Genomic DNA, 21,980 nt, shown 5'->3' with positions numbered 1-21,980 from the left:
GTTTCGCTCGTTATCCAGGCTGGAGTGCAGTGGCGCAATCTCAGCTCACCGTAGCCTCCGCCTCCTGGGTTCAGGCAATTCTCCTGCCTCAGCCTCCTGAGTAGCTGGGACTACAGGCACACGCCACCATGCCCAGCTAATTTTTTGTATTTTTAGTGGAGACAGGGTTTCACCATGTTGACCAGGATGGTCTTGATCTCTTGACCTTGTGATCCACCCGCCTCGGCCTCCCAAAGTGCTGGGATTACAGGCATGAGCCACCGTGCCCGGCCCTCCTTTTTTTTTTTAGACAGAGTTTTGCTCTTGTTGCTTAGGCTGGAGTGCAATGGCACAATCTCGGCTCACTGCAACCTCCGCCTCCTGAGTTCAAGTGATTCTCCTGCCTCAGTGAGTAACTGGGATTATATGCATGCGCCACCATGCCCGGCTAATTCTGTATTTTTAGTAGAGATGGGGTTTCTCCATGTTGGTGAGGCTGGACCCGCCTCAGCCTCCCAAAGTGCTGGGATTAAAGGCATGAGCCACAACGCCCAACTTGTACTATCTTTTTAATGTAAAGTAAAAATTACTACATTTGCATTTTAAGCCCACAAGTATATTTTTTCTCTCCAGTTTTAAGAAAGGAAGTCGTAATTCTTTGTGTATTATTCCCTTATATTTTATATGAACTATTTTGTCATAGCAGTTTGAAGTCTTTAGAATTGTGTTGAAATCAGGGTTTTCAACTTCAGAATACAATCCTGAACTCTTTCTGTAACAAATTTTGGCAATACCTACCCTTTTATGTTGTCCAGGACATTGTTTTTTTTAGTTTCTGTTTTGGAAAGGGAAGTAGTCACTCACTCAGTGGACTTTATTGTAAAGAAAGGTGACATTTGAACTGATGTTTACTAGTCAGCACAGTTCTCTTGGCTCTCCTGATGTAGTTTGGTTTTATGAATAAAGCTGCTTTTTATAATAGACACTCAGCTCATCAAGGGGTCTGTTTTTCTGGCTGTATTCTCTCTCTCTCGTAGCAGATAGCCACATGATTTCTTGCTTGCATTGACAGGTAAATTTTTCACAACAGAGACGAAATTGAAATACAGATATAGTATATGACAGAAAAGTTTCTCTGTCAGTTTTAATATTTTTTTGGTGGGTTTTTAGTTTTTGGTGTAGGAAAAGTTTTCATTCAAGTAGATTTTGAATATTTAAATTGAATTATTCCACTTCTTAGAAAATACATAAATGTACTTCCTAGTTGGATTATACCTATTTTAATCATTAAATACACCATTGGTTTTACCATTTTTCCACCAAAAACTGATTCAACATTTAAACTGTTTCTTAGAACTTTTGCGTTCCATTTTTATCTAGTCGGTAACATCCGCATTCTAACAAAACAGTACTTTTCTGTTAACCTAGTAAGCACTTTGAATTGTTATTTCAGTGGTAGAATGGCTTTGCCAACCACACTCGTTGATTTGTGGCTTACCTTTGTGAACCTGATTTAGTATGTTGTCTCAAGTAGGGCAGAACCGGCTAACTCATTTGAAAGCTGAATCTTTGGTTCTGTAAATTCTCTACTATAATCTAGTGAGATAATAGTAAGCTATGAAGGTTGACTAAATCAATCCAGTTTGTATATTTGGAATACTACTTTTGACTTAACTGCACATGATGAGTATATAGGAAAATAAGACTTATTGGTAAGTAGGAGCATGACAAGATATCTGACATAACTAATAATAAAATACATTATTTAATATGTGTTAGTGCATTTATATTGTGTTCCACTTAAACTGTTTTTGGTTTGGAAACCAGTGCAGCATCAACAACAATAACAATAATGCATGTTCATTTATGTTACCTTGGCCTGGAACCTAGATATTACCATACCATTAAAAAGCTTTCTTGAAATATTAAATGTGGAAACTAGCACTTAGCTTTTGTGTATCCACTCATCTAACTGTCTCATGTTACTCCTCTTTCTTTAACAATTTATTTCAGCTGGAGTTCATCCAGAAATTTTCCCCAGAAGAAGCAGAAAATCTGCCTGTGTGGCAGCATATTTCCTTCCAGGCATTACCTGCTGAACTTAGGAAACAAACCGTCCATGAGGTCACCACAGTAGGCACTGCAGAATGCAGGAAATGGCTGAGCAGTAATCGGACTTTGGGAGAACTAGAATCTCTGGTAAAGTCGTAATTTTGATTGATTTTAGTCATTCAGCAGCTGTTTATTGAGCATTGTTTAGGTACTGGGGATAGGTTGTTAATAAGATGCACACATTCTCTGTTAAACCTAGTAAGATTTTCTGTTAGAACCTGGTAAGATTTTCAGATTTCTACATTGTAAAAGAATCTGTGAGAAACTTACTGTTATCTTAATTGATGTATTGGGGGGTCGTTTCCTATGTTGCTTAAGACATGTTGAGACAACATGATCAAACATACTATGGAACACTTGTGTATTTTTGCTGATGTATCTCTGGATTAGGTAGATGTAATTCTTCCATTTGACAAAATACACCCCCATTTTATGCGAACCTACTCTGAACCTTTATGTACCTTTTACATAGAATATTCCCTCATAAAATAATGAAATAATAAAAAGAGACTCATCAACTACAAGAAGTAGGAAATGGGAGCTTTTAAAAAATTGACCGGATATAGTACATGTAGTTGAATTTTCCTGTTTAGTGTTCATTTGCTCATTTATTCAACAAATATATTTGGAGTACTTTTATGTGCTACTTTGGTCTAGGCATTGGGGATACATCAGGAACCAAATATTTATGCTGTCATCAACTCCCATTCAAGCTTAGCAGTGGACAGTAAAATAAATGCCAATTTATGTTAAGTAGAGAAAAGCAAGGATAAAGATAGGGTCTTCAAAGGATCAGAGGTCTATTTGCAATTCTAAATTAGGAAGTCAGGTTTTTTGAGGGCATATGTTTCCAAACTGAATACAAATGTTCTGATACTGTTATATGTAATGGGACTTGATCATAATTATTATTATTTTTTTTTTTGAGACAAAGTTTTGTTCTCATTGCCCAGCTTAGAGTGCAATGGCATGATCTCGGCGAACTGCAACCTCCGCCCCCTGGATTCAAGTGATTCTCCTGCCTCAGCCTTCTGAGTAGCTGGGATTACAAGTGCCCACTACCATGCCCAGCTAATTTTTTGTATTTTTAGTAGAGACGGAATTTCACCATATTGGCCAGGCTGGTCTCAAACTCCTGACCTCAGGTGATCCACCTGCCTTGGCCTCCCAAAGTGCTGAGATTACAAGCATGAGCCACTGCACTCAGCCTTTTCCAAAGGGAATGTTTTTATGTGACTTTATTTTAGAAAAAACTATTACAGACCTAGTTAGGAATGGGTTAAATTGGTCCAAGTTTTGCATTTAATGTGTACCAACATTTATGTTGCGGATTATGTTTATAGACTTGTGTCTGTTGAACCAGCCTTGCATCCCTGGGATGAAGCCTACTTGATCGTGATGGATACATTTTTTGATATGGTGTTGCAATTGGTTTGCCAGTATTTTATTGAAGATTTTTGCATCTATGTTCATCATGGTTATTGGCCTGAAGTTTTCTTTTTTTGTTGAGTCTCTGCTGGGTTTTGGTATCAGGATGATGTTGGTCTCATAAAATGATTTAGGAAGGATTCCCTCTTTTTGTTTTATTTGGAATAGTTTCAGAAGGAGTGATACCAGCTCCTCTTTGTACGTCTGGTAGAATTTGGTTGTGAACCCATCTGGACCTGGGCTTTTTTGGTTGGTAGGCTATTAATTGCTGCCTCAGCTTCTGCCCTTGTTATTGGTCTGTTCAAGGTTTTAACTTCTTCCTGGTTTAGGCTTGGGAGGGTGTAGGCGTCCAGGAATTTATCCATTTTTCCAGTTTTACTAGATTATGTGCATAGAGTTATTTGTTGTAATCTCTGATGGTAGTTTGTATTTCTATGGAATCTGTGGTGATACCCCCTTTATCGTTTTTTTATTGCATCTGTTTGATTGTTCTCTCTTGTCTTTTTTATGAATCTGGCTAGCAGCCTATTTTGTCTTTTAAAAAAACCAGCTCCTGGATTTCTTGATTTTTTTTTTTTTTTTTGAAGGGTTTTTTGTGTCTCTCTCCTTCAGTTCTGCTCTGATCTTAATTATTTCTTGTCTTCTGCTAGCTTTTGAGTTTTTTTGATCTTGCTCCTCTAGCTCTTTGAATTGTGATGATAGGGTGTCGATTTTAGATCTTTCTTCTCTGGTGGGTATTTATTGCTATAAATTTCCATATAGACATGGCTTTAAATATGTCCCATAGATTCTGGTGTGTTATGTCTTCATTCTCATTGGATTTGAAGAACATCTTTATTTCTGCCTTCATTTCATTGTTTATCCAGTCAACATTCAGGAGCCAGTTGTTTAGTTTCCATTAAGTTGTGCGGTTCTGATTTAGTTTCTTAATCCTGAGTTCTAATTTGATTGCACTGCTGTCTGAGATGCCGTTTGTTATCTTCTTTTGCATTTGCTGAGGAGTGATTTACTTCCAATTATGTGGTCAATTTTAGAGTAGGTGTGATGTGATGCTGAGAAGAATGTATATTCTGCGGATTTGGGGTGGAGAGTTATGTAGATGTCTATTAGGTCCGCTTGGTCCAGACCTGAGTTCAAGTCCTAGATACCCTTGTTAATTTTGTGTCTCATTGATGTGTCTAATATTGACAGTGGAGTGTTAAAAGTCTCCCACTGTTATTGTATGGGAGTCTAAGCCTCTTTGTAGGTCGTTAAGAGCTTGGCTTTATGTATCTGGGTGTTCCTGTATTGGCGGTATATATATTTAGGATAGTTAGCTCTTCTTGTTGCATTGATCCTTTTACCATTATGTAATGCCCTTCTTAGTCTCTTTTTGGTCTTTGTTGGTTTAAAGTCCATTTTATCAGAGACTAGGATTTTTTTTTTTTTTTTTTTTTTTTGCTCTCCATTTGCTTGGTAAATCTTCCTCCATCCCTTTCCTTTGAGCCTATGTGTGTCCTTGCACGTTAGATGGGTCTTTTGAATACAGCACACTGATGGGTTTTGACTTTTTATCCAGTTTTCCAGTCTGTGTCTTTTGATTGAGGTATTTAGCCCATTTACATTAAAGGTTAATAGTGTTATGTTTGAATATGATCCTGCCATTTTGATGCTAGCTGGTTGTTTTGCCCGTTGTTGATGCAGTTTCCTCATGGTTTCGATTGTCTTTATCATTTAGTATGTTTTTGGAGTGGCTGGTACTGGTTGTTCCTTTCCATGTTTAGTGCTTCTTTCAGGAGCTCTTGTAAGGCAGGCCTGGTGGTGACGAAATCTCTCAGCCATTGCGTATCTTTAAAGGACTTTATTTCTCCTTTGCTTATGAAGCTTAGTTTGGCTGGATATTGAAAGTTCTTTTCTTTAAGCATATTGAATATTGGTACCCACTCTCTTCTGGCTTGTACGTTTTCTGCCAAGAGATCCACTGTGAGTCTGATGGGCTTCCCTTTGTGGGTAACCTGACCTTTCTGTCTAGCTACCTTTAGTATTTTTCCTTCATTGCAACCCTGGTGAATATGATGATTATGTGCCTTGGGGTTGTTCTTGAGGCGTCGCGGGAGAGCAGCGGGAGCGCTCGGCGCCCCTAACTTCTAGCTGCGGGAGCGCGCCGGCATCTGCCTGCCGGGCCGCCAGCTGCTATGTCCGGGACCGAGGAGGCTGGCGGGGGCAGCCTGGCCACGATGCCCGCGAGCGCCGTGCTGGCCAGGGTCGGGGTCGGAGCCTGGCCGGGGCGGCCGCCGGGCAGGCGGCGGCGGCGGCGTTGGGGGCGGTGGAGGCACTGGGAGAGGCGGCAGAGCCTGGGCTCCCAGACGAGGCGGCCTTGGCGGGAGCCTGGCAGCTCCAGCTGCAGGAGGCGGCCGGCGACCCCGAGCGCCGCCCAAGAAGCGGCTGCGGGCAGCCGAGGTGGCGGAGATATTCCTGTTCCAGATACAGAAGTAGGGCGGGGCCTCCTGATCCCGAGGAGCCCACGGGCAGCATGCCAGCACTGCTGTCCTGTCCACCTGGCTGGCAGCTGCTTCACATGACTATCTGATCATTTTAGCACAGGAGGGGAACAGACGAAGCCAAACACTGGGAAAGTCCCAAACACTGGGAAAGTCTGATCTTAGAAGGACAATTGGGGCATGTGGCCTGCTCCTCCTGCAGCCGGGCATCTGCTAGTAGGTGGATAAAACAGCCACCGCGACCCCGCAGCTCCGCTCTCTGCGCCGCTGCCTCAGAAGAAGAGGTGTTTTTGGTGTTCTCTGTATTTCCTGGACTTGAATGGTGGCCTGCCTTGCTAGGTTGGGGAAGTTCTCCTGGATAATATCCTGAAGTGTGTTTTCCAGCTTGGATTCATTCTCTCCTTTACATTCAGGTACACCTATCAAACGTAGGTTAGGTGTTTTCACATAATCCCATATTTCTTGGAGGCTTTGTTCGTTTCTTTTCACTCTTTTTTCTCTAATCTTGCCTTCTCATTTTATTTCATTGAGTTGATCTTCAATCTCTGATATCCTTTCTTCTGCTTGATTCATTTGGCTATAGAAACTTGTTTATGCTTCCTGAAGTTCTCGTGCTGTGTTTTTCAGCTCCATCAAGTCATTTATATTCTTCTCTAAGCTGTTTATTCTAGTTAGCATTTTGTCTGACTTTTTTTCCAAGGTTCTTAGTTTCTTTGCATTGGGTTAGAACATGTTCTTTTAGCTCAGAGAAGTTTGTTACTACCCACCTTCTGAAGCTTGTTTCTGTCAATTCATCAGATTCATTCTCCATCTAGCTTTGTTCCCTTGCTGGTGAGGAGTTGTGATCCCTTGGAGGAAGAGAGGCATTCTAGTTTTTGGTGTTTTCATCCTTTCTGAGCTGATTTCTTCCCTTCTTCATGGATTTATCTACCTGTGGTCTTTGTAGTTGGTGGCTATTGGATGGGGTCTCTGAGTGGATGTTCTTTTTGTTGATGTTGAAGCTTTTTCTTTCTGTTTTTTAATTTTCCTTCTAACAGTCAAGTCCCTCTGCTGCAGGACTGCTGGAAGTCATCTCCACACCCTGCTTGCCTGGGGATCACCGGCAGGGGCTACAGAACAGTAAGGGTTGCTGCCAGTTCCTTCTATTATCCTCATCCCAGAAGGGTACTCACCAGATGTCAGTCTGATCTCTCCTTTATGAGGTGTCTTAGTTCGGGGAGCTGCTCGAGGAGAAAGTCTGTCCCTTGTAAGAGCTCAGGTGCTGTGGTGGGAGCTCTGTTCTGTTCAGAGCTGCTGGGCAGGTACATTTAAGTTTGCTGCAGCAGAACTTATAACCACCTCTTTTCCCAGGTTCTCTGTCCTTGGAAGGTGGGGCTTTATTTGTAAATTCCTGATGTGCTGCTGCCTTTTTTCAGAGGTGTCCTGCCCAACAAGCAGGTAGTCTAGTCATAGTCTGCCAGCAGAGGAATTGCTGAGCTGCCACGGGCTCCACCTAGCTGCTGTGTAAACTTCCTTGTGGTTTTGTTTACAGAGGTGCAGTTAGAACTGCCTCGATAATGGCGGTCTGCCTCAGTAATGGTGGACTGCCTCGGTAGTGGCGGACAGACACCCTTCCCCCCACCAAGCTGGACTGTCCTGGGTTCAGCTTCGCTTGCTGCGAAACTCTGGACAGTTTCAGATTGCTGGTCTTTGTGTGGGTGGGACCCACCAACTCAGATCACCTGGTTACCTGCTTTTAGCCCCCTCTTTTTCAGTTGAATGGCCGGCTCTGTTTCCCAGGCATTCCAGGCACGAGTTGAAACGGCTGCCCAAATTTGTGTGAATTTTTGTGTGGAGACCTGCGGCACTGGCTGAAACAGTCGTGCTGGAAACTGCTGGTGCTTTTCGGCCCGGGAATCTCCTGGTCTGTGGACATTAGAAACTCATTTGGAAATGCGGTGATCGCTTACCCTCTGCGTTGCTCTCTCTGGTAACTGCACTCCAGAGCTATTCATACTTGGCCATCTTCCTCAGCTATCGATTTTATGTTCTTGTGTGAATTTGCTTAGGATAATGGTGTCTAGCTGCTCTATGTTACTGCAAAGGACATGATTTCATTCTTTTTTATGACGGTATATTATTCCATGGTAGGTATGTACCACATTTTCTTTAACCTACTATTGATGGACATCTAAGTTGATTCCATGTCTTTGCTATTGTGAGTAGTGCTGCAGCAAGCAAACATGTGAATACATGTGTCTTTTTGGTAGAACGATTTGTCTTCTTTTGAGTATGTACCCAGTAATGAGACTGCTGGGTAGAATGGTAGTTCTGAGTTCTTTGAGAAATCTCCAAACTGTTTTCCACAGTGGCTGAAATAATACACATTCCTACCAACAGTATATAACCATTTACTTTTCTCTGCAGCCTCACCAGCATCTGTTTTTTTTTTTTTTTTTGACTTTTCAAGTCATTCTTACTGTTGTGAGATCGTATCTCATTGTACTTTAGATATGCATTTTTCTGATAGTTTTTTCATATGTTGGTTGGCCCCTTGTGTGTCTTCTTTTGAGAAATGTCTTTTGCCCATTTTCTAATGGGATCGTTTTTTACTCATTCAGTTAAGTTCCCTATAGGTTCTGAATACTAGACCTTTGTCAGATGCATAGTTTGAATATTTTCTCCCATTTTATGGGGTGTTTGTTTACTTTGTTGATAGTTTCTTTTGCTGCACTGAAGCTCTTTAATTAGGTCCCACTTGTCAATTTTTGTTTTTGTTGCTATTTCTTTTGGTGTCTTTTTCAAGGCTGATGTCTAGAATGTTGTTTCCTAGTGTTTTTCTAGGATTCTTACAAGTTTGAGGTCTTAACATTTAAATCTTTAGTGCATGTTAACTTTTGTGTTTGTTGAAAGGCAGCTATTCAGTTTCGTTCTTCTGCATATGGCTAGCTAGCTATCCCAGGACCCTTTATTGAATAGGAGTCCTTTCCTCATTGCTTTTTGTTGACTTTTCCAGTGCTCACATGGCTGTAGGTATGTGGCTTTATTTGTAGGTTCCCTGTCATTGTTTCATTGATCTATGTCGGTTTTTGTACCACTATCATGCTGTTTTGGTTACCATAGCTTTATAGTTTCAAGTCAAGTAATGTGAAGCCTCTGGCCTTCATTTTGCTTGGGATTACTTTGGCTATTTAGGCTCTTTTTTGATTCCATATGACTTTTAGAATAGTTCTAATTCTGTGAAAAATAGTATCACTAGTTTGGTAGGAAAAGCACTGAATCTGTAGATTGCTTTGGGCAGTATGGCCATTCTTCCAATCTATGAGCATGGAATGTTTTTCCATTTGTTTGTATCATCTACGATTTAGCAATGTTTTGTAGTTCTTACAGAGATTTTTCAGCTCCTTGGTTAGATGTATTCCTATGTGTGTGCATGTGTCTATTGTAAACAGGATTGTGTTCTTGATTTGCCTCTCAGCTTGAACGGTGTTGGTGTATAGATATGCTACTGACTTTTGCACATTGATTTTATATCCTGAAATCTTGGCTGGTTTGACTACTTCTTTTCCTATACGGATGCAGCTTTTAATTTTTTTCTCTTGCCTTATTACTTTGGCTTGAACTTCCAATACTGTGTTGAATAGGAGTGGTGAGAGTGGGCATCCTTCTCTTGTTCCATTTCTGAAGAGAAATGCTTCCAGTTTTTGCCTGTTCAATATGATGTTGGCTGTGTTTGTCATAGTTGGCTCTCGTTATTTTATGTTCTTTTCATGCCCAGTGTCTTTAGGGCCTTTATTATAATAAAGGATGTTGGATTGTATCAAAAGCTTTTTCCATATCTATTGAGATGATCAATATGGTTTTTGTCTTTAATTGTGTTTATGTGGTAAATCACTCTTAATGATTTGCATATGTTCAACCAACCTTGCATCCCAGGAATGGAGCCTACTTGATCATGGTGAATTAATTTTTTGATGTTGTTGAATTTGGTTTGGTAGTATTTTTTTGAGGATTTTTGCATGTACAACATGTTTATTTGTAAAAGGAAGTAGGTAAATCTTAAGAAGTTGTAAAGTATAATAGATTAAAGGCATTCATTATTATTATTACATTCTCATAAGACCTTCCCTGTACCCCCACCACACCTCAGACAACCTCATTCTCAGCCAATCTGAGAAAGATTTGAGTATTTTTGCACATAGGTAGGACTTAATCCAGAAAAGATTGTCGTTAGTTTCAAATTCTAGTACTTTTTAAGTACTATCTTTGCTTATTAAATGCAGTGTTGCTGGGCATTTAAACTTTTAGAACAGGAAAAAAAAAATGTAGTAACCTATAAATATTGCTGGGTGCGTAACGTGAAGAAATAAAACTTTTTGTTGATGTCTATCATAAATTACCTTGATTATATTGACCACTTGTATCAAAGCTATTTATTAAAGTACATTTCTGCTTCCATTTGGTAACTTAGGGTTACCAAAATTTCACCCTAAAAGGAACTTTATATGGTAAAAATAAAGCAAATTGTTTCTGTGCACAAGGAAAATTATTTTTAATAATATATTCTTAAGTAAATAGCTCAAAAAATGGCTTTGGCTTTTAGAAATAGTATTCTACGTGAACTTTTATGAAGAGTTAAAAGTCTTAGAACCTATAGATGTGGGCTCCTGGTGCTTTAGACTGGTGTTTAAACTCGAGTCCTTTCCTGTTTCTGCCCTTTAGAACATAGTATTGTCTGCTTTGCTTGCAATATGTAATTCTGCTGGTGAAGCTCTGGATAGAGAAAAACAAGCTGCAATCATGGAAGTTGTGAGTCAGCTTTGGTCTTTTTTAAACATTAAACAGGTAAGGAAAGCAACTGATCCTTTTCCTATTTAAAAAAAAATAGAAAATATCAAAAAAAGGATGGTACTTGAAATTTTCCAGTGTAGAGTAAAATGTATTTAATTATTTTGGGTGCTTGGCAGAACTTCATTAGAAATTAAAATATCTGTATGCTCAGGCATTTTTCTTTTTCAGAGTGTGACAGCATAAGTAAAATTAGAATATAGTAATATGACACGAGTCTATCTACTTACTTTCCTAACTGGTTTTACCCTTTTTTTTTTAATCTCTTCCCCTATTGTTTCTGTTCTGTTTTGGGTTAATGTATTCTATTTCTGTGATTCTAGGGTCTTTAATAAAATCTTTTGGGCAATGGAGAGTGAGCTGACTTAAAGTTGGAAAGGGGTAGTGAATGGATGTGGCTGATTTGTATTTCGTTTTCCCAACAAAGCCAAGAAGCCAAGTGACAATCTAAATCTAGAATGATACGCATCCCACATGTGGTTTTAAACTTATTTCTTAGTTTAAAAATATAAATAGGCTGTTTGTTGTATTTAACTAAGTAGAAATAAACGTTGATCTCTGGCAGTTGGTGCAAGCTAAAGGAAACAGCCATACTTTTGGGAAATCATAAAAGTGATTTTACAGATAATGTTTTACTATTTTTTATTTATGGTTAGATTGCTCTACTGCAGTGTTTTGACATCAACAAGTACTTTCCCTGATTTTTACAAATCATTCAGTATTCATTCAGGGTATCCGTGCTGGGTATATAGCTTACAATATAATGATGCAAACCAACATTATGAAGAAATGGAATTTTAAGATGACTAACGAACATAACAAGCCTTTCAGCGACAGACAAGTAATTAGATCCCCTTTACTCTTAAATTTGGATTTCAGTCACAGCTCTGCTTTTATCCTAGTGAACAAACTGTTTAACCTATTTGACCCTGTTTTCTTATCAGTAAAGTGAAGGTAATAATATGTACCTCAGAGAGCTGTTGTAAGGCATGAATGAGGTAAAAAACACAAAACACTGAACATATTACCTGATATATAATAAGTGCTCAATAAAAGGTTGCTATTATTTTAGTAATTCTCATGTGATTAAAATTTTTTCATCAAAACTATTTTGTGTTTCTTAGGTAGCAGAGCAACCTTATGTTCAACAGACATTCAGTCTTTTACTTCCACTGTTGGGATTTTTCATTCAAACTCTAGATCCTAAACTGATAATTCAGGTAAGAATAATGACCAAGTTGATACTTTGTTTGCTAAGGAGGTTGTTAAACTGGTATCACATAAAATAACTTTCTAGAAATAGTTCTTTTAAACCCTCCCTCCTATTGTGTCATATATTGACTTGTCTTCATCAAGGATACCTCATTTCTCTTCCTTCCTTCCTTCCAGTATTGTTAGTATATGGGGCTGTTAATTCAGCCTTTATCTGTGCAGTCAATACTTTCTGTTACTACTGTAAACTACCCCTCCCCCAAAACCCCTGAGGTTAGGAAGCATAGGTTCATGTGTTGAGCCCTGCATTCCTAGCAGGTTCAAAGGCATTTTAGGAGTTATGGGAACATGGAATCTAACCAGTATGGATTAAAAGATAGCACTCATTGTTTCTTTGAAGAAATAAAATTATTTTGAAAGAAGAGCATTACTGAATTGCCTCTTTGGCCTCCAGCTTACATGGCTAGGACAGGCAGAGCCTGGGTCACTGTCTAGGGAATCCTTGTGGTGGTGCCTCAGCTGTGCCTTTCTTTTAGAGGTTCTAAGATGACAGAGAAAATGGGAAAGCCCTTCAGCTAAACTGAAGTGATTTAGAGGCTTTGGAATGAGTCCACACTGGACAGAACTGATCCCCCAAATCAAGAGTTAGATTAAGCTCAGGGTCAGGTAGAAAGAGAACAACTGTTAGGAGAAACTACCCTTCTTATTTATGAAGATGGTGGAAGAGATGATTCTTGTCACAGTATGTGGTAGAACAGAACGTAATGAAACTAGTAACAGCTTTGCTTTTAGTAGCTGTTTTTAATGGTGTGTATATGAACAAGTTAGCAATAAAAATTATGTACTATACCATATGTGTAACATGGATTTTACTGAGTTATAAAGAAATGAGAATACAGTCAATAATTAACTCATTGAATGCAACAATTTGAATCTGATTGGGAAAGTTCTAATTCTTTTAGGAAAAAATACAATAATTTTGATACAATGTGTCTACCTTTAAAAAAAACCCAAATAAATAAAGTTCTAAAATTTCTAAATAAATAGATTATCCAAAAGGTATTGCTTTCTTTATAAAAGATTTCACTTCAAGATTTCTTTAAATTGGGGGTTTGCAAATTATCCCTGTCTAAATTTTGGCCTTCTGTTTTCAGCTGAGGAGCTAGGCATGATTTTTGCATTCTTAAAGGTGTGCCAAATAAAAAACAATATGTAACAGAGAACGTGTTGCCTGCAAAGCCTAAAATATTTACTATTTGGCCCATTAGAGAAAAGGTTTGCTAGTCCTTGCCATAAATAGTGAACTTCTCTTAATAGAATTTAAAATATAGGCATACCATAGAGAGATGACAGGTTCTGTTCCAGACCACCACAATAAAGTGAGTCACATGGATTTTTTGTCTTCCCAGTGCATACAGAAGTTATGTTTACACTATAGGTTATTAGTGTACAACAGCATTATGTATTTTAAAATGTACATAATTAAACACTTTGCTAAAAATGCTAATGATCATATGAGCCTTATCTTTTTGCTGATGAAGGATCTTGATTCAGTGTTGATGGCTGCTAACCCATTAGGATGGTGGTTGGTGAAGGCTGAGGGGGCTGTGGCAATTTCTTAAGACAATGAAGGCCGGGCGCGGTGGCTCAAGCCTGTAATCCCAGCACTTTGGGAGGCCGAGGCGGGTGGATCACGAGGTCGAGAGATCGAGACCATCCTGGTCAACATGGTGAAACCCCGTCTCTACTAAAAATACAAAAAATTAGCTGGGCATGGTGGCACGTGCCTGTAATCTCAGCTACTCAGGAGGCTGAGGCAGGAGAATTGCCTGAGCCCAGGAGGCGGAGGTTGCGGTGAGCCGAGATCGCGCCATTGCACTCCAGCCTGGGTAACAAGAGCGAAACTCCGTCTCAAAAAAAAAAATAAAAATAAAAAAAAAATAAGACAATGAAGTCTGCCACATCAGTTGACTCTTCTCATCACATAACTCTGTAGCATATGATGCTATTTGATAGTATTTTACCCACAGTAAAACTTCTTTCAAAATTAGAGAGTCAGTCTTCTCAAATCCTGCTACTGCCTTATGAGCTCAGTTTATGTAATACTCTAAATCCTTTGTTTTCATTTCAACAATGTTCACAGCATCTTCTATACCAAGAGTAGTTTTGTGTCAAGAAACCACTTTCTTTGTTCATTCATGAGAAGCAGCTCCTCATCTGTTCAAGTTTGATCATGAGATTGCAGCAATTCAGTCACATCTTCAGGATCTACTTCTAGTTTGCTATTTTTACCACATCTGCAGTTAACTGCCTCTACCGTAGGCTTAAACCCCTTACTCATCAATGAGGGTTGGAATCAACTTCTAACTCCTGTTAATATTGATATTTTGACCTCCACATGAATCATGCATTTTCTTCATGGTATCTGGAATGATGACTCCTTCCCAGAAGGTTTTCAATTCACTTTGTCCAGGTCCATCAGAGAAATCACTATCTATGGCAGCTAGAGCCTTATAAAATGTATTTCTTAATAAGAATTGAAAGTCACAATTACTACTTGATTCATGAGCTGCAGAATGAATGTTTTATTAACATAACTGAAAACAATATACATCTCCTTCAAAGTTCCTAGGTGAGCATGTGCATTGTCAGTGAGCTGGAATATTTTGCAAGAATTTTTTTTTCTGAGCAGTAGGCCTCTCAATAGTGGGCCAAAAATATTCAGTAAATAGTGACATAAACAGGTATGCTGTCATCCTGGCTTTGTTATTCCATTGATAAGGTACAGGCAGAATAGAGTTAGCATGATTCTTAAGGGCCTTAGGATTTTTGGAATGGTAAGAAAACATTGGCTTCAACTTCACCAGCTGCATTACCCTCCAAGAAGAGAATCTGCCTGTCCCTTGAAGCCAGGCATTGACTTCACCTCTCTAGCTATGAAAGTCCTAGGTGGCATCTTCTTCCAATAGAAAGGTGTTCCCTCTACATTGAAAATATATGGTTTAATTCACTTTCATCAGTGATCTTAGCCAGGTTTTCTGGATAACTTACTGTAGCTTCAGCACTTGCTGCTTCACCTTGCACTTTTATGTTATGGAGATTGCTTCGTCACTTAAATGTCACAAGTCAACCTTTGGTAGCTTCAAACATTTCTTCTGCAGCTTTCTTACCTCTCTGCTTTCACAGAATTGGAGAGTTAGGGTCTGGCTTTGGATTTGGCTTAAGGGAATATTGTGGCTGGTTTGATCTATCCAGACCACTAAAACTTTCCATGTTAACAATAAGACTTTGTGTTCATTGGAATAGCATTTTTCATTTCCTTAACTTTTATTTGGCATTCATGACTTTAGGCTAACTTGTAAAAGCAGCCTAGCTTTTCACCTCTCTTGACTTTTGACAGCCTTCCTCACTAAGCTGAATTATCTTTAGCTTTCGATTTGAAATAAGAGATGAGATTATTCTTTTCACTTGAACATTTACAGGCCATTTTAGGGTTAATTTTAATATTGGGTCTCAGGGGATAGGGAGGCCCAAGGAGATGGGGAGAGACTGGCGACCTACCTGTTGATAGAACAGTAAGAATACACAATTTATTGTATTTGCCATCTTATATGGGCACAGTTTATGGTGCCCCAAAACAATTACAATAACAGCAAAGATCACATATCACCATAATAAAAATCCTAGTAAGTCGAAATATTGCAAGAATTACCAATGTGTGACAGAGACATGAAGTGAGCACATGCTGTTGCAAAAACAGTACAGGTAGACTTGTTCAGTGTGGAGTTGTTACACACCTTGTATTTGTAAAAAAGAATGCAGTATCTTCAAGGTGCAGTAAATCAAAGCACGGTAAGATAAAGTATGTCTGTACAAAACATTGCTTAAAGTTTTTCAGGAACATGTATACTTTTATTTTTTACAGTGGTTGGAGGCAGGAGAGTATGGTAAGAATAATGCTATAATAATTAACTTGTTCATATGACTGTCTTATTTAAATTCTACCAGTGAAGCTCAGGTGTTGTGGTGTGTTTTTTTCTGGGTTTAGTTTTGTTTTCCCTTGCCACATTTCCATCCAAATCTAGGCAATTATTGTGTCTACACAAAATACTGATAATATTTATAACTGTTCTTTGGTCACCTCTGTAGGTGGTAACTTTGCAGACCTCACTACTTAAATTAGAGCCTCCTGACTATGTTCGTTTGGCAATGTTGGATTTTGTATCTTCACTAGGAAAACTTTTTATACCTGAGGCTATCCAGGTAATATTTCTTAACTCTGTTTTTCTATTAAAATCTCTATGAGAATTAGTGATTAAGGGATTTTTAGGTTTTTAATTTCTGAAATTTTGCAATTACAATGAAAGGTGGAAAAAACTATTTTTGAGACAGATTATAAAATATAACAGAACTCATTTTAAATTTTCCTTTAGAAAAATATATGTTGATAAACAGGTAATTTATTAGTTGGCTGTAGTCTACCATTTTAAATTCTCATTCCATTTGGGTTCTAATAATACACAGTTCCTGAGGGTAGAAAACATATTTGTCTTATAGGGAACAACACGTACTTAGGAAATCTGGTAACTTATTCAAGTTATTCTCTCTATTTTTTAATCTATGAAAGAACCTGTTTTTAAAGACAGTATTTTTGAAAACGTTGCAAAGTATATATAGCTGACAAATGGAGTATTTATAAAATTGTACTGCATTGGCCTGGCAATACACATTGACTGAATTTTAAAACCTCAGTAAATGTATATTACCAGGCCATTACAGTAATTTTAAAGAACTTACAGCAAAGAGAGCTTCATAAATGGAGAGTTACGTGTTCGCTATTACTATAGTCAAAATTTAATAATTCTAGATAATTGACACTTTAACCTCCAAGGGACAGACTATAAAGAGTTCAGTAGGCCGGGTGCGGTGACTCAAGCCTGTAATCCCAGCACTTTGGGAGGCCGAGGCGGGTGGATCACGAGGTCGAGAGATCAAGACCATCCTGGTCAACATGGTGAAACCCTGTTTCTACTAAAAATCCAAAAAATGAGCTGAGCATGGTGGCACATGCCTGTAATCCCAGCTACTCAGGAGGCTGAGGCAGGAGAATTGCCTGAACCCAGGAGGCGGAGGTTGCGGTGAGCCAAGATCGCGCCATTGCACTCCAGCCTGGGTAACAAGAGCGAAACTCCGCCTCAAAAAAAAAAAAAGTTCAGTAATGAGAATTTTCTTACGTAATCAAAGCAAACACATGATAGACAGTTATCTCAGAACATGCTGATTAAATGTTTTGTAACCAAAAACTTAACCAATTTCTAACGGGCTCTTTTATTTGTTCACAAGTTAACAACAGTATCCCATCTGTCTCCATCATGTTAAGGTTATATTCATGAAGTAAGCATAGAATGTTGACAGCTTCTTTTCAACTCCTAACAAAAATACCCAGAGACACCTGCATCTGAGCTGTCTTTTTACCATGAAATGTATTCTAAAATGCTGCTATATTTGCGTACCACTATGGACTATGGACAGGCCTAGAAATAATGAAACAGATGTTTTATAAGCAGAAATTGCAATGCCTTCTATATTCCCAGGAGTGAGGGTCAGAACCTGAAATTCATCAGAACATAGGTGACATTTAAAGCTATGAGATGGGATTGATTGATTTATCCATTCGGGAAAGATAATTGAGGTTTTGCTGTATCTGGTGCTGTTTTAATCACTGGCTATTCAGTAATGAACCAACCAAAAAGTCCCCACTGTTAGCCTGTTTAGAGGCAATAGACAATAACAGCATGGTGATATGTATAGTATATTAAATGGTGGTGAGTGCTATGGAGAAAAATTAAGCAGGGAAGGAAGATAGGGAATATGAAAGTGGGGGTCCAATTTGAAATGGGGTATGGTCTGTTAAGTCCTTACCAAGGTGACATGCAAGTAGAAACCTGAAGTGCAAAGCCTTGGAGATGGGAGCATGCCTCTTATATTCAGGGAAGCAAGTATAGCTAACACAAGTGGCAGGACTTTGCAGACCATTGAAGGACTTTGGCTTTCACTCTGAGGAAAAGGGAAGCTACTGGAAGGATTTGAGTAAGAGTGACATCACCTAACATGTTTTAATATGTGTCCCCTGGGACAGGATTATGGAAACTTGATAGCACCAGGCTTACTGAATGTATGGCTATTTTATGATTATCTATTGTGTGTTTTCTCTGTTATAATAAGGCTTCGTTCTTTTAGGACAGAATTCTGCCCAACCTGTCCTGTATTTTTGCCTTACTGCTGGCTGACAGGAGTTGGCTGCTAGAACAACATACCTTGGAGGCATTTACTCAGTTTGCTGAGGTAATTAAAAAACTGATTTATCACAATGACTTTCAAACCATTTTAGTTTTTTAAATATTCCAGAATAATCCCAAAACATTTATTGAACTGCTTCTCATTCTTAAAATGAGGCTTAGAGAAATGAAGTGAATTTCCTAGGTCCTCTGAATAAGCAAGCAGCAGACAGGCATACACAGCAGGTCTACTGACACAGACACAGTCTTCCAGACAGTGTCTACTGACAATACATTTCATTTTGTACTATCAGTCAAGAGGTTTATGCTGATGAACCTAAACTTGTAAGATGAGTTGCATTTGCTGTGTAGTCATGCCTAGGATCACGAGGGAGTCCAGAAGCATTAGGATGACTCAGCAAAAGTGATTAAAGCTTACAACACTTGTACAGAAGTTAATTTTATATTGTACCCTGAAGGAATCATGAGTTTAACACCTTTGAGGATCCTCTGGAACTCGTTTTAAAATGAATTTTTGGTTAAGGTAGCTCATAAAACTCATCTATTTGTCTTTATAAGTTGTTGAAATATGTTAAAATTGGTCTTGTTCATCAATTTTTTAATAGGGAACAAATCATGAAGAGATAGTTCCACAATGTCTCAGTTCTGAAGAAACCAAGAACAAAGTTGTATCCTTTCTGGAGAAGGTATTTTGTTTACATGGTTCATGTTTTATTCTTTGTCCTATTATCTTTTTTTTTTTTTTAATTATGTAACTGTAACCAACCTGAGTATCTTCTTAAACTTTTCAGTGCTCAGCAGATTGCTGACATATTTTTTATAAAGCACTGAGGCCCTAGAAGTAAAAAAAACTTGGGGCCAGGCACGGTGGCTCACGTCTGTTAATCCCAGCACTTTGGGGAGACCATGGCAGGTAGATTACAAGGTCTGGAGTTCAAGACCAGCCTGGCCAACATGGTGAAACCCCATCTCTACTGTAAATACAAAAATTAGCTGGGCATGGCAGAGCACGAGCCTGCAGTCTCAGCTACTTGGGAGGCTGCCAGGAGAATCACTTGAATCCAGGAGGCAGAGGCTGTAGTGAACCAAGATCACACCACTGCCTGGGCAACAAGCAAGTCTCTGTCACAAACAAAAAACACACTTAGAGTTACTCTACCTGTAGTTTGGGGTACAGTGGCACTGATCATCCAGGCAGTGAAATGAATAATGAGGATCCCAAGCTACCACTAATCATAATTAAATATACTTGATTACCTAATTAGTTAGGCCTGAGAGGATGTTTACTACCATATTTTGGTTATATCTCAGGCATGGCTTTTTTTTTTTTTAGGCATGGCTTTTTTATTCTGGTTGCAGCCAAGAGCTATTTTTCCAATTAGAAACAAAATTCTGAATCACAGGGTTCCTATGTCTATGCATACTTTGAAACTTATATAGTAATAGTATGAGGAAATAATAGTTAATTGAAATACTAATGGAACTGTTAAACCACAAATTTAGAATACCAGGAGAAAGTAAATTTTATATATTACATGTAATGACATACACAAATATACACATGATATATTTTACATTTTTTTTAAAGGTCCGATGGTCTCATTTTTTTTTTTTTTTTGAGACGGAGTTCCGCTCTTGTTACCCAGGCTGGAGTGCAATGGCGCGATCTCGGCTCACTGCAACCTCCGCCTCCTGGGTTCAGGCAATTCTCCTGCCTCAGCCTCCTGAGTAGCTGGGATTACAGGCACGTGCCACCATGCCCAGCTAATTTTTTGTATTTTTAGTAGAGACGGGGTTTCACCATGTTGACCAGGATGGTCTCGATCTCTCGACCTGGTGATCCACCCGCCTCGGCCTCCCAAAGTGCTCACTTATTTTTTAGACAGAGTCTTGCTCTGTTGCCCAGGCTGGAGTATGGTAGTGTGATCATAGCTCACTATAGCTTCAAACTCCCGGGCTCAAGCATTCTTCCCACCAAAGTCCTGGGATTATAGGCGTGAGCCACTACACTTGGCCTACTTGTATCACATCTAAGCTGTATTTTAAGTATGTGTGTGTACACTCTTGTTGCCAGTTTCTTAGCTTATATAGTAAAGGTTAGCCGACTGTCGTTTTTTTCCTGCAAAGATGACTCGATAACTTTTCTGTAGGGAAGCACATAGTAGAGTAATTTAATCTAGATTATAGATTAGTCCATGTGCCTTATAGAATTTGCCTAGAATGGTTGAACACTCAGGAGTTACACAGATTACTTGGGCGTTTCATTTTCTAAACATTAACGCCATTTGACATCTAGTAGAGTGCTAACATGTTGGTATTTGCTTGGTTTTTCATGGTCTCTGACAGACTGGGTTTGTAGATGAAACTGAATCTGCCAAAGTGGAACGTGTGAAACGGGAAAAAGAGACTTTCTGGGAACCCTTTGCTAATGTGACTGTAGAAGAAGCAAAGAGGTCATCTTTACAGGTAGGAGATGATTTCAATATGGGTCAAACTTTAACAAGGCAAATTCTGCCCTTACTACTTACTGATGAAACAAACCAGTTTGGTTTCCAGCCTCTTGTTGAATTTCAAATCAAACAGATCTAGACATGTAAAATTCTGTTTTCTGGTAGCTGCTTTTAAAAATCACATTTCTTCTTCCTGAAAGGTTATCAACACATAGAAGTGATACTACAAAAAAAAAAAGGAAATACCAAATATATTCTTTCAATGTTTCAATTATTGGTAGTAACTTTAAGGGAAGTTAAATATTGTACCAATGGTGCTATAAATGCAGTTGTTACTGAACCACTGAAGAAAATGAAAGAAACTTACCTTCCTAAATGTTTAGTTTGACCCTTGCCTCATGAATCAGATCAGCCTCCTAAGAATTTTTGGCAGCATCTAAAAATCTCATCTACCTATTAAAAGGCAGAAATTTGACACTAATAAGGATATGCAAAATATCCTTTAATATTTTGAGCAGCATTATTGATATTTTGAATAGTAATTCATGAAGAACAACGTTCTGGTAAGTTTTAGTCAAAAAGAAAATACGTTTATTAACTTGTTTTTGAGACGTGTAAGTTAACAAATCATGAATTTGTTACCTTCCTTAGGAAAACTATAATGGTAAAAGATGTCTTGCCTAACCACCACAAGTTTGAAAACCTTGGCTACGCAGCATTTCTCAGTGGGACCCCTTTGGGACAGGTTACTCATTGCTGTGCACCATATACAAACTAATACACTGGTAGTAGTACTCTGAATTGCTATGATAAACCAAAATGCCTCTACATATTTTTCTAGAGGACTGTGTAGGGATTTCGGGTTACACTCTCCTGCCTTTGTGAGCCAATAAGTAGAATAAAATTTGCACATAAGCTTTAGTCCAAAAGGAAGGTTCTTTATAGAATGGCTATTACGATATTACTTATGTTTTACTTACTTTCCAGCCTTATGCAAAAAAAGCTCGTCACGAGTTCCCCTGGGAAGAAGAGTACAGGTCAGCGCTACACACAATAGCAGGGGCCTTGGAAGTAACTGAGTCATTACTCCAAAAGGGTCCTGCTCCAGCCTGGCTTTTAATGGAAATGGAGGTGCTACAAGAAAGGATGGATAAGCTAAAACGTTATATACTGCAGGGTGAAACCTGAATGGA

The 21,980-nt window shown here is 38.8% G+C and overlaps 2 protein-coding genes across 9 annotated transcripts in view; one reads left to right on the top strand and one right to left on the bottom strand.

The window, feature by feature from the left end:
- Window positions 1-21,975, top strand: part of FIRRM (FIGNL1 interacting regulator of recombination and mitosis) — a 62,132-nt gene extending 40,157 nt beyond the window's left edge. For all 6 annotated transcript variants that reach the window (XM_003925387.4, XM_074389594.1, XM_074389591.1 and 3 more), the window contains 8 exons: window positions 1,993-2,178; window positions 10,701-10,823; window positions 11,951-12,046; window positions 16,188-16,301; window positions 18,279-18,383; window positions 18,943-19,023; window positions 20,684-20,803; window positions 21,775-21,975. In XM_003925387.4, coding sequence (XP_003925436.4) covers window positions 1,993-2,178; window positions 10,701-10,823; window positions 11,951-12,046; window positions 16,188-16,301; window positions 18,279-18,383; window positions 18,943-19,023; window positions 20,684-20,803; window positions 21,775-21,975 — 1,026 coding nt within the window. The remainder of the gene's footprint in view (window positions 1-1,992; window positions 2,179-10,700; window positions 10,824-11,950; window positions 12,047-16,187; window positions 16,302-18,278; window positions 18,384-18,942; window positions 19,024-20,683; window positions 20,804-21,774) is intronic.
- The window catches only part of SCYL3 (SCY1 like pseudokinase 3), a 55,515-nt gene continuing 42,296 nt past the window's right edge, over window positions 8,762-21,980 (bottom strand). The window contains exons 15-16 of one of the 3 annotated variants that reach the window (XM_074389598.1): window positions 21,768-21,806; window positions 8,762-21,240 (exon numbers count right to left, since the gene is read on the bottom strand). The gene's annotated coding sequence lies outside the window, so the exon portion shown is untranslated. Of the gene's footprint in view, window positions 21,807-21,980 lie in introns of all 3 variants that reach the window. The other 2 variants (XM_074389599.1, XM_074389597.1) reach the window with 2 other exon arrangements.

The sequence above is a fragment of the Saimiri boliviensis genome, chromosome 19 (genome assembly GCF_048565385.1).
Source record: "Saimiri boliviensis isolate mSaiBol1 chromosome 19, mSaiBol1.pri, whole genome shotgun sequence".
Classification (NCBI taxonomy): domain Eukaryota; kingdom Metazoa; phylum Chordata; class Mammalia; order Primates; family Cebidae; genus Saimiri; species Saimiri boliviensis.
This window is presented reverse-complemented; position numbering and strand designations above follow the sequence as displayed.